The sequence below is a fragment of the Ornithorhynchus anatinus genome, chromosome 4 (assembly GCF_004115215.2).
Source record: "Ornithorhynchus anatinus isolate Pmale09 chromosome 4, mOrnAna1.pri.v4, whole genome shotgun sequence".
NCBI classification, from domain to species: domain Eukaryota; kingdom Metazoa; phylum Chordata; class Mammalia; order Monotremata; family Ornithorhynchidae; genus Ornithorhynchus; species Ornithorhynchus anatinus.
In genome coordinates this window covers 15,688,739-15,701,221 of record NC_041731.1, presented here as the reverse complement: position 1 = coordinate 15,701,221, position 12,483 = coordinate 15,688,739, and the positions used below count along the sequence as shown (strand labels likewise).

Here is a 12,483-nt window from a genome sequence, read left to right as displayed (position 1 = left end):
AAATATAGTTCAACAAATATTGGTATGATATCGCCACTATTTATTTGCAAAGAAATGGCCTTTTGACAAGAGACATAAAGATCAAAGTGGAGACTTTTGAAAGATTTCATTAATTTTACTGAACATCGTTGTATAGCTATGGTCGTGTTGAAATGCAACTTCCATCTGCCACTGGGTTTAGGGGAGGTGACTCTAATGAAATATTTTGATAACAAATCTTCTTGTTGATGGGCTCAATTTCCCACTCAGCTCATCAAGCCTCTCATTAGATTACCCTTAGTATATCCATGCACTTTTTGTAACTTGATATTCTTTAGGCAACCAACAGGAAGCACTGAGAAGACCCTACCTTTGTCCTCAATAGAGATCATTACCTCAATTAACATTGGGACCATGTTATCTGTGAAAAAGATCTATGATTTAGATTGTAAATCTGCAGAAGGCAGAGACCCATCTTTTGCTTTGGGTGTACTCTCCAAAGGGATTCCCATTGTGCTCTGCCTGCTGTATATGGTGCTCCATAAATACTATTAATTGGTTGATGGATGGATGATTATAAAATCCCAAACCAAAAAACATTATGTTTTCGGTTCAGGCAGTAACTGGAGGAAGAACTACCTTCTATCACAATCATTCAGGGTTAAAAAAGCCAGAATTTGGTATTCTGAAAGGAGAATTCCTACTTGAGTAATCTGCAGTGTTTATAGAGCTCTTCAGGTACTACTCTAAGGACCTATAGACTACTCACACATCATACTGCGCCCTTGCAACACAAAGTCCACTGAATACTGTCCACCCTACTATCTTCTCCTGGGGCAGAAAAATATAGGCCAACAGAGGAGGAATTCTATGTATGGTTTACCCTAAGGCATCTAGAATGTGTCAGTGGCTGTTACTCGTTCATTTATTCAGTGAAGCCGAATTTACCTGTACATATTATTTCATTCAGTAGTAGCTTGTGGGTGTCTATTCTGTGCAGAGCACTGAACTAAATACTGGGAACGAATAACAATCAGTAATCCTTGGTCTCTGGTTCTCAGGGGGGCTCACAATCTTAGAGAGAGGTTGGAAGGTTGAGATGAGAAAAGATTAAATGCATCAAGACACAAAAATATAAGAACACAAGGACAAGAATGAGCGCCATAAAGACACAAGAACAGTGTGATTTAAGAAGACATTTTCAGGGTTTTTGCTGCTAAGGCAGGGCTGCTATTTATTCAGTTGTATTTACTATTGCTAGAGTCCAGTAATCACAAAAGCTATAGCCAAAGCCTTTCCAAAGTTTGAACATTTGTGGAGGTCATGTGGTTGCTCCTCGAGACCTTCCCAGACTTGATCGGGGAAAGGCAGGTTAGAGCATCATAAAAATGACTGGCTCTAAAATGCGTGGAATATACTGCATGCTTTATTCATTCTGAAATTTTCTGCAGTGTAAGATTAGGACTGGGGTTTAGGAAGGGCAACTGGAAAATGGACATGAAACTTCTGTGTTTTATCATTTGAATATCCTGCACCTGCCTCTGTTACTATGCTAATAAAAATTGTACTTAGGGTATTTATTAAGCACTTACTATGCACTGAACACTGCACTAAATACTGGGAGAGATATAAGACAGTCAGGTTGGGCATAGTTCCTGTCCCATATGGAGCTCACAGTCTAAGTAAGTGGGAGAACTGGAATTGCGCAGGGAAGTTATGTGACTTATCCAAGGTCACACAGCAAAGTGGCAGAGCTGGGATTAAAACTCAGGTCCACTGCCCCATACATGGCTCCATCCCTCTGCTTCTGCTGCTATCAGGGTCACCACCATCTAGAGCAGGAGCCTAGAAAAGTACCCAGCACATAGTAAGTGCTTAACAAATACCATAAAAAATAACGTTAGTAGACACAAACGAATCCCTGTCCTACAGGAGCTTACAATTTAGTGTCACTCCTCTACTGATATTTGTATATGGCATTTGTTAAGTGCTTACTTTGTGCCAAACACTGTATTAAGCACTGGAGTAGATACAAGCTAATCAGTTTGGGCAGTCCATGTCCAAAGGGGTTCACAGTCTTTATCTCCATTTTACAGAGGAGGTAGCTGAGGCACAGAGAAGTTAAATGACTTGCTCAAGGTCACACAGTCATGGAGCCAGGATTAGAACGCAGGTCCTCTGACTCCCAGGCCCATGCTCTTTCCACTAGAGCCCGCTGCTTCCCTTCTCTCTGCCCCTCTCTCTTCTTGGCTACTTCTCTTTCTCTCTTTCTTAGAGAAGCAGCATGGCTCAGTGGAAAGAGCCCGGGCTTTGGAGTCAGAGGTCATGAGTTCGAATCCCGGCTCTGCCACTTGTCAGCTGTGTGACTGTGGGCAAGTCACTTCACTTCTCTGGGCCTCAGTTCCCTCATCTGTAAAATGGGGATTAAGACTGTGAGCCCCATGTGGGACAACCTCATTCCCCTATGTCTACCCCAGCACTTAGAACAGTGCTCTGCACATAATAAGTGCTTAACAAATACCAACATTATTATTATTATCTTTCTTCTTTTCTTGCCTGCTTTTCTTGCTTCCCTAGGAGTCCAGTGCAAGTGGCAAGTGGCAAAATGGCATACTTTTAAACTGATTCATATGTGAATTTTCATCTCTTTAGGAAGATTTAGAGAGCTTTAAATCTGAAATAGTGATTTTTTAAAGTATATTTGGCTTTAATTTAACAGGCTCTAGGGTCTTGATGGTTTGTGCTAATGATTATGCTTCATTGCTACTGACTGTCTACCAACTGTGAGCATGTCTACCAACTGTGTTGTATTCTCCCCAGCACTTAGTAAAGTGCTCTGCACACAGTAAGCATTCAATAAATACCAGTGATTGATTAATTGCTATATTGGCTACCCAGTATTGGCTACTCTTCTCTGCTTAATGCATTCCTTAGAGTTTGAGTGAAATAGATATATGTTGGTCATGTGTGGTGAACATAAAAAATCTTTAAGAAAACAAAGGACTTGGAAATAGGTAGATCATATTTGCCCTGAACTGCAAATGCTGCTCTATCATTTTTCCGGTTTTAATTCTGAGATCACATTATAGATACATATATGTATAATCCCCCATTCTATTTAGAGATAGTTTTAGTTTGAAAAAGGAAGGTCTGTAGGAAAAATATGCAAACAGATTGTAGACATATAATGGGGGCATTGATGCTGTTTTGAATGTTGTGGAGAGCCTATTTAGACAGGATGCTAACTGTTTTAGACAGGATGTTCTGCCTCAGGGAAACTTAGATTGTAAAAGAAGAACTATTAACAGAGCTAATTGTGGTGCTTCTTTTTCTGTTATCTTCTGCTGTCTTGGAAATTGCCTCCAGAAAGTGATAAAGATGATTTGCTGAGTGGCCTTATGAAAAAAAACAAGTTTGCTTTATTTTGCCTCAGTTTCCTTGTTTTTAAGTGATGATGTGTTAAAATATGTTTATAAAAGTGAGGAGGCAAAATCCTCTGCAGCTTGGAGACTTCTGGCAAGAAATGAGTGTCCCAAATAGGAGGGCTAGAGACCAACAGTTGAGAATACTCATAAGGACTATTTTAAGGCTGCCCTAAAGCCTCTACCTTCTCTCTTAATTGATAATATTCTGCTGCTAAATAAAGAGACATAAAGGGATGATTTCTTTCTTGAATGTCATCATGGTGTAGCTTATCAGCTGCCTCTCCCAACCTCCCAAAGTGCTAAGGGAATGATTGTTATCTGGCAGAAATTTGGGAAATTATTATCAGTGTCCTAACAGAAGTGGGGTAAAACTATCCCCTTGAGTTGATACTCTGATGCCCTGATAGCCTGGAGTGTGGGTGGCTTCTGAAGGTCTGTTCCACCCTAATGATTCTTTTATTCTATTTTGGGCTTGGTAATTTGTGATCAATTTACTAGCTAACTGCCCCCAACAAAATCCCTAAAGCCATCCAAATGTGATGTTTTTATATTCAGCCTCCTGCTATTACTGGGACTTGCGGAGAATTGAATCAATGGTAAAATGTGTGTAATAACTATATATCGCTTGAAACCCTGGCTACATGGCAACTGGGGAAGTGTTCTTTTAATTGGTTATATTTCCCATCAAACAAAGTGAGGGGTGCACTTGGTTTTTCTAACAAACCAACAGATGAAGTATAATTATTATACCTTTTAAGGGTTAGTAAAACATGATGTCTGAAACAGAAGCATGAACCAAAAGATGCAGGAAGTTGTAGGGTCTGTATTCATTTTCCTCTGGAATATACCATCATATTTTAAAAACTTTAAGGCTTTATTTTTTCATGGGCCTGAATGTTTTTTCTGAAGATTTGAAGGGGTGTTCACCCATGTACCCCCACCCTAGCCCCTACATACATATCCTTACAGTTCTCCCTTATCTGTAAGAGCCCAACTTGTACTATGATTGAGTGACAGAACTCAACATGTAGTAGTATTTATTAAGCATTTAGTCTGTGCAAAGTATGGTACTAAGCACTTGAAGAGTGTCTATAATGACTTAAGAGAAATTGATTTGATAATATTTTTCTAGCTTTTAAAGCCCCAACCTCTATTATAACCATCTTCTTTAAGCATTCTTTCCTGGTAACAGTTTAATTTCAATCTTAGTATTATTTTCAGGACTTCCTCACTTTGAGATAACGCTTCAAAGTTTACTCAGGTTTAAACACATCCCTTCTTTCCTCCTAAACCTATGAAGGTACTCTAAACTCTTTGAGGACAGGGATTGCATCTATTTCTTTTAATGGTATTTGTTAGGTGTTTACTATGTGTTAGACTGTGCCATACTAAGGGCTGGAGTAGATTCAAAATAACCATGTTGAACACACTCCATGTCCCACATGGGGTTCACAGTCTTAATCCCCATTTTACAGATGAGGTAACTGAGGCCTATAAAAGGAAAGTGACTTGCACAAGGTCATGCAGCAGACAAGAGGCAGAGGTGAGATTCTAATCAGAACCTTCTGACACTCAGGCCCATGCTCTGTCCACTAGGCTATGCTGTTTCAAACTACTCTACTGTCCTTTCCCATTAAGTACAGTGTTCTCCACAGATCAATCAATAAATACTGTTGATTGACTGATTGATTTGAGTAGAATAATAAAAGTCCCTTCCCATTTTGGTGCTTTCTGAGATCAGGAGCCTTTGACAGGCAAGCGAGACCAAAGGAAAGGGGGAAAAACCTCAAGAAAAGAGAAGGAACAGTAAAAGAAATAGATGGGTCTCATTCAGGAGAAAGAAAGGAAGGATGCCCAAGACGAATGGATCAAGAGTGGGAAGGAGTTAAAAAAACTGGGCTACTGCCTAGAAACAGAATAAGTGCTTCCACCTTGTTTTCTTTAATACTTTGTATTAAATTAAATTCTCTTTGTGCAGGCAGCATCCCAGTTAAATTAGGAAAACTCCAAAACAACTGCCTTGCTCTGGCATCCATAGGAAATTTAAGGTCAGAGCTTTTGTATGGGGTTGCTTTAAAAGACAACAACAACAAGAAAACTTATTGTTTTAGAAATTCACATGGAAATTAAGCTTTTGAATGAATTTTCTTATCCAGCATTTTCTTTAGTGCATTCCTAACCATTGGCTGGGAAGCAGTGTGGCCTAGCGCAAAGAGCATGGCCCTGGGAGTCGAAGAACACGGGCTCTAAGCCCAGCTCTGTCAATTCCTTCCTGGGTGACCTTGGGCAAGTCATTAACTTCTGTGGGCCTCAGCTTTTTCAACTCTAAAATGGGAATTAAATCTTAGTCCCTCCTACTCAGACTGTGAGCCCTATGTGGGATGGGCCCTATGTCCATTCTGATGAATTTGTATTTACCCCAGTGTTTAGTGCAGTGCTTGGCACATGGTAAATGCTTAACAAATACCATAAAAGTAGTTGTGGAGAGAGAAAAGAGGACAACATTTAAGTTTGAGGAGTCAATTGAGGTAGAGATACATCTAAGCTTATTTGGCCTTAAATCATGGAAACTAGGGAACCTGGAACCATGTATTTTTTTTTCCTTCCTCAAAGGAGAATCTTTTCTTCCTTTATCCATTATTCCGGGGTCTCTTTTGATTCCTCCGCATAACTCCATAGAGAATAACTTATGCTCATTCAAACTATTACTGCCTAGAATAGTCAGTCTCCCTTTGGCAATGGTAGACTCCATTTGGGCCATCTCTATTTTGGCACAGTGGTATAAAGGTTTTTTGGGGAGGTTGATGAATGAGCCATTAATTCCTGGGGCTACCCATATGAGTGAAAAATAGACTGGGGCTGAGTCTCTTCAAACCCAATTGCTGTAATCTCCAAATGTCAACTTACTTTCCTATAGTGTTGTATCCCCTTGCTAACACCAGTTCTCCATGGTCATTCTTCATTATACCGTTAGCCTTCTGCCGCAGCTTCCTGTCAGGAGTGATTGCTTCCTAGTAGGATTGATTGGATTTGCTTGGAAACTGGACTTTGCAGAGTCCTTTAATCATGTGAATGGCTGGGCTCGCGAAGGTTGGCCAGTCCTTAATTCCTCTTGGCAGTCTGCCACTTGGCAACCTGCACAAGAGGCTCACCCCATAAGGTAGAGCCACGAGAGGATGTTTAGGTGCCAGAGATGTTTCTGTGCTCAAGTACTCTTCTTGAGATGCTCTGCTGCCAATTCATCTTGGCAGTGATGCTTGGGCTTTGCATATGGAATTGATTATATTTAAACTTATGAGCAAAAAAAAAAAAAATGATAGCCTGTTGAATTAAACTCGGTGACCCTTTCCTTCCAAGGCCAGTGCTGAAGCTGACCGAAGTCTTCACTGGTTGGGGCAAGTTTGTGATTTCCACATCGATTAAAATATTCCTTTGAAAGAGTATGTTTCTTCTTAGAAATCCTCCCTCCTACTTAGACTGTGAGTCCCATGTGGGACCTGGTTATCTTCTATCTATCCCATTGCTTAGTGCAATGCTTGGCATACAGAAAACACTTAACAAATACCTCAATTATTGTTATTAATTATTAACGAGCTTACAATCTGGTAGAAAAATGATATTCTGAATCTGGTCCCATTCAGTATCCCCTGGACTCTTGATTTTCTTTCTTGGTCTCCCTTCTGTCCGCTCCTCTTTTTGTGCCTCCTCTGGGCAGGTTTTTCACGATGCTCAGTGGAAAGAGCACGGGCCTGGGAGTCAGAGGTCGTGGGTTCCAATCCCGGCTCTGCCACTTGTCAGCTGTGTGACTTTGGGCAAATCACTTCACGTCTCTGTGCCTCAGTTACCTCATCTGTTCAATGGGGATTAAGACTGTGAGCCCCACGTGGCACAGCCTGATTACTTTGCATCTACCCCAGAGTTTAGAACAGTGCTTGGCACATAGTGCTTAACAAATATCATCATCATCATTATTATTATTGTATGCTCTGAGGCTTTAGAGCTACAGTCTCTCTGCTCTGCCCCCCCTTTTACCAACTTTGGAAAGAAAGAGTTCTGGGATGGTATTATTGGCCTGCCCTAGAAAAGTAGCGTGGCTCAGTGGAAAGAGCCTGGGTTTAGGAGTCAGAGGTCATGGGTTCTAATCCCGGCTCTGCCACCTGTCAGCTGTGTGTGACTTTGGGCAAGTCACTTGACTTCTTGGTGCCTCAGTGACCTCATCTGTAAAATGGGGATTAAAAGTGTAAGTCCCACATGGGATAACCTGATTACTCTGTATCTACCCCAGCACAGATTTGCCCAAGGTCACTAGAACAGTGCTCGGCACATAGTAAGCGCTTAACAAATACCAACATTATTATTATTATGATAACCCAAGTGAGAAATGTCTTTACTGAAAGCCTGAGGTAATCGCATAATTACAAGACATAGGCTCCTCCAGGTGTTCCAAGTCTAAAATGGCTAAGGATTTGATGAAAAGATCCATGTAGTTGGAAAGATTTTATCCAATAGATTTTGTTGAGTTTTTCTAAATTGCTCTTGTTTATCTCCTTATCCTTCTGCAGGTGATCTTTTCATGAGGAGTCAACCTCCTCCAGGGGAATGCGTGCTTCTCAGCCAAATGGTTGCTCTGCTGAGGAAACGGTTCCATCACACTAGGAGGGGCTGGAAGGGCACCCTCTCAGACATCGGTCTCCCCGTCCTCTTTGTCGCCCTGGCGATGGCCTTGTTCATGGTGAAACCCCTGGAGATCGAATATCCCTCCCTCAGGTTGACCCCGGGACACTATGGAAGTGCAGAAACTTATTTTTTTAGGTGAAAATTGTCTTTTCTTTTAATTGAAGACCAGACCATCCTATGCTAATTAATGTTTATTATTTTTACTTAAAGTAATTCTTTATATCCGCCACCCCCCGACTGTGATATTTTCCAGACTTGTTATAAGTGTTATTGTTATTACTACTACTAGCATTTATAGCTTTTATTAAGGAGTTTCTATATACCAAGCATTCTACTCAGTGCTAGGGAAAACACAAAATGAACATTTTGTTCCTGTTCCTTCAGGGACTAAAAATCTAAGTAGGAGAAGGAAAGGCACAAAGGCAAGTAGGAGCTTATTCCAACAAAAGTAAAAAAATTAACTATCATAAACTTTTTTTTTTAGATGAAAATTGTCTTTTATTTGAAGACTGGATCACCGTATGTTAAATAATGTTCATTATTTTTATTTTAAATAACCCTTTATATTCCCTCCACCCTTCAACTATGATATATTCCAGCCTTTTTAAACTGTTAACATTATTACTGCTATTTGGGCTTCACTGACACTGTCCTCTCCTGGTTCTCCTCTTATCTCTTTGGCTGCTCATTCTCAGTCTCTTTCATGGACTCTTCCCCTGCCTCCCATGCCCTAATTCTGAATGTCCCTCAAGGTTCAGTTTTGAATCCCCTTCTGTTCACTATCTAAACCCACTCATTCGCTCACAGGGCTTCAACTACCACCTCTATGTGAATGATTCCCAAATTTACCTCTCCAGCCCTGATCTTTCTCCCTCTCTAAATTATTATCCAACGAGCAAGCAGTCAATCATTTAGTGATTTGAGCACATACTCTTGTTGTTTTGTTTTTGTTAATGGCATTTGTTAAGTGTGTACTACGTACAAAACTCTTGGGAGAGATCATTACAGAAGAACTGGTAGACAAGATCCCTGCCCACAAGAAGTTTACAATCTAGAGAGATAGATGTGCCCTTTTACTACATTTCCCTAGAGTGAAATGTGTGGATTTCTACTCTGTTTCTTAATTTAAACCTAATTCTCAGGAGGTTTTATATTTTTAAAGTAATATTTAAGTTCTTACTATGTGCCAGGCACTGTATTAAGCACTGGGGTAGATACAAGTTAATGAGGTTGAACACAGTCCAGGGCTCACAGTCTCAATCCCCATTTTACAAATGAGGTGAGGCCCGGATTAGTTAAGTGACTGCCCAAGGTCAAACAGCAGACAACTGGCAGAGCTGGGATTGTAACCCAAGTTCTCTGACTCCCAGGCCCAAGTTCTTTCTACGAGGTCATGCTGCTGACCCCTCTCAAGGGAAGCCCTCCAAATGAAATTAAAAACCAAGGAAAGTTATGGCCTCTGTGTTGGTTGGTGATGGGGTCGTTGGAGAGTGGAGCCTCCTAGCAAATGAATCCCTGAAGGATTCAGGCTCAAGGCGGCACCCTAAAAGGGATTAACTAGAGCAGGAACTAGCACAGGCCTCATTAGGACTGGCTAATTGTGATGTCAGATGGTTACCTTTTCTGCGACTTTAAAAAAAACGGGTTTGTGAAACATTGTACAGGGAAAAAAACACAAAACCCCCCAGCTTTCTTGTGCTAGTTTTTAGTTATTTTATTTGGAACATTTTTAGAGCTGAAAACTGTTTCAATGGAAGCTTACTTCACCCTCCTTCACCCATATTTTAATATGCTCTTGGTCTTTTTTTTTATAACAACTAGAGGGGAACTTCCCCCTAGATGTCACAAACAACACTTACCTTTTACATAAGCAACTTTTCAGAGGAAGAAATTTATTTTCACTTGCAAAAATGCCTTATGCCTTGCTAGAAACTTTAAAGTTCTTTGGCTTATAGATCATACCTCATGGCTGTCACTAAGATTTCAATGAGAAATTTCAGTATCTAACATCATTCCCTGTCTCTGGCTGAATCTGCAAGTAATCTGTATTAGACTCACTGGAATCTAACAGAGTCTTAAATTTTATCAAATCATTCTACATTTCTTGTTATGTGAGAGAACTCTTTCCCTTAGAGTGCTTCTTCAGTAAAGGGGTCTAGGTAAATAAAGAGTTTGTGGGGTCCAGCTTTAAAATATGTGTGCCTTTTCAGCTTTTTGGGCCAGGGGAGAGTTAGATCTTGGGGACATGGGTGGTAGCAGGGGGAGGGTCAGTACCTGATGGCAGAGTGGATGAAGGGTGTGCAGATGTGGGGAGACATATTAGGGAGAGAGTGTGATGGGGAGGACACAAAAAAGCATGAAAGTTTGTCCGCTAAGTAGAATTCTGTTTCTAGGAAGTTAGCAATTTGGAAAATGGAGTTGTCCAATCAATCAGTGACCACTAAGGGCAGAACACTGTACTAAGCATTTGGGAGAATACCCATAATCCTTTCCTTCAAGAAATTTATAATTTCTTGAAGACAAAAATAAATTACAGGTAGGAGGAAATAATAGAGGATAAAGATAGGTATGCAAGCATTACAAGGAATTGTCAGGACTTTAGATGGCATGGAAGTCCTGAAGAGGCAGCGGGATAATATAAAGTGGAGAAATTAAAAAGTAGTCTGGGAAGGCCTCTTGGAGGAGATGCAATTTTTAATAAGGCTTTGAAAGAGGGACAAGTGGTCAGTTGGATATGGAGGGGCAGGATTTGGGTGAGGGGTCAGCAGCGAGACAGATGAGGTCGAGGTACGGTGAATAAATTGGTTGTAAGACTGTCCTCTAGACTGTAAGCTTGTCGTGGTCAGGGAATGTCTCTGCTTACTGTTATACTGTACTATCCCAAGCGCTTGGTACAGCACACAGTAAGCGCTCATAAATACGATTGAATGAATGAATTGGAAGAAAAAAATCTAAACTATTTTTATATTCTGTCCATCCCTTACATCATTTTACCTCCCCCACTCTTAAGTGGCCTGAACAATCTTTATAGCTGGCAGTCAAAGAGGGTGCTGGTAGGAGGTGAGAAATTACCTTCTGAAACTAAGAATTAATCCAACTTGAGGGAACATGGGAGAGAAGCCGAGAGAAGACTTCCTTCTTTCTGCATGCAGAAGGGTATTTGATTTGCACTGTAATGAAAGAGCTAGAAGAAGCCTCTGGAGACCCCAGGTCATAGGGACCCTCAAGACTAATTCACCCTTTCCAATTCTTTTTGGAGTACACATGTGCTCTGTTTTTGGCCTACCAGGTACAGCCTTGAATGAACCTTACTCTTGGACACAGGAGGCATGCGAGAGGCATTATGGCTTAATGGGTAGAGAACAGAACTGACTCTGCCACTTTTCTGCTGTGTGACCTGGGGCAAGTCACTTAACTTCTCTGTGCTTCAGTTATCTCATTTGTAAATGGGCGTTAAGACTGTGAGCCCTATATATGGAACATGGACTGTGTCCAACTTGATTAGCTTGTATCTACCACAGTGTTTGGTACAGTGCTTCGGGGCCTAAGTGCTTAATAAATACCATTAAAAAAAACCCAAAAACAAAAAAAATAAAGGAGGCCTGGCTTTTAGTCCTGATTCTACTCTCTGGGGCCGTGTCATCTGTAATTAAGATTTCTGATTTGAGTCACCTAGAATATTCTGGGAGATGAAAGGGCCCTAAAAATGGTTGACTAATAGAAGATTCTATTATAATAATAATGATGATGGTATTTATTAAGCACTTAGTATGTGCCAGGCACTGTTCTAATCGCTGGGGTAGATACAAGGTAATCAGATTGCCTCACGTGGGGCTCACAATCTTAATCCCCATTTTACAGATGAGGTAATTTGTGTGCAGAGAAGTTAAGTGACTGGCCTGAAGTCACACAGCTGATAAGTGGCAGAGCTGGGATTAGAACCCATGACCTCTGACTCCCAAGCCTATGCTCTTTCCACTAAGCCATGCTCCTTCTCTTTCTTAGCCTGTCTACTATCTCCTTCTCTAGACTGTAAGCCCCTAGTGGGAAGGGAACATGTCTACCATCTCTCTTATACTGCATTCTCCCAAATACTCGGTACAGTGCTCTGCAGAGAGTAAACAATAAATGATAGACTTCAATCCATCACCAAATCCTGTCGGGCCCACCTTCACAACATCTCTAAAATCAGCCTTTTCCTCTCAATCCAAACTATTACCATGTTAACACAATCACTCATCATATCCCATCTGGATTACTGCATCAGACTCCTTGCTGACCTCCCCACCTCTTGTCTCTCCCCACTCCAGTCCTAACTCTACTCTGCTGTCCAGATCAATATTTTACAAAAACACTCAGGCCACGTTTTCCCACTCCTCAAGGAACTCTAGTGATTGCCCAT

The 12,483-nt window shown here is 40.9% G+C and overlaps 1 protein-coding gene across 1 annotated transcript in view; it reads left to right on the top strand.

Annotated features, from left to right (window-relative positions):
* Window positions 1-12,483, top strand: part of ABCA13 (ATP binding cassette subfamily A member 13) — a 247,710-nt gene that overhangs the window by 134,603 nt on the left and 100,624 nt on the right. Inside the window, exons 44-46 of the mRNA XM_039911957.1 lie at window positions 1,222-1,281; window positions 6,347-6,494; window positions 7,967-8,216. Of these exons, the coding sequence (XP_039767891.1) occupies window positions 1,222-1,281; window positions 6,347-6,494; window positions 7,967-8,216 (458 nt within the window). The remainder of the gene's footprint in view (window positions 1-1,221; window positions 1,282-6,346; window positions 6,495-7,966; window positions 8,217-12,483) is intronic.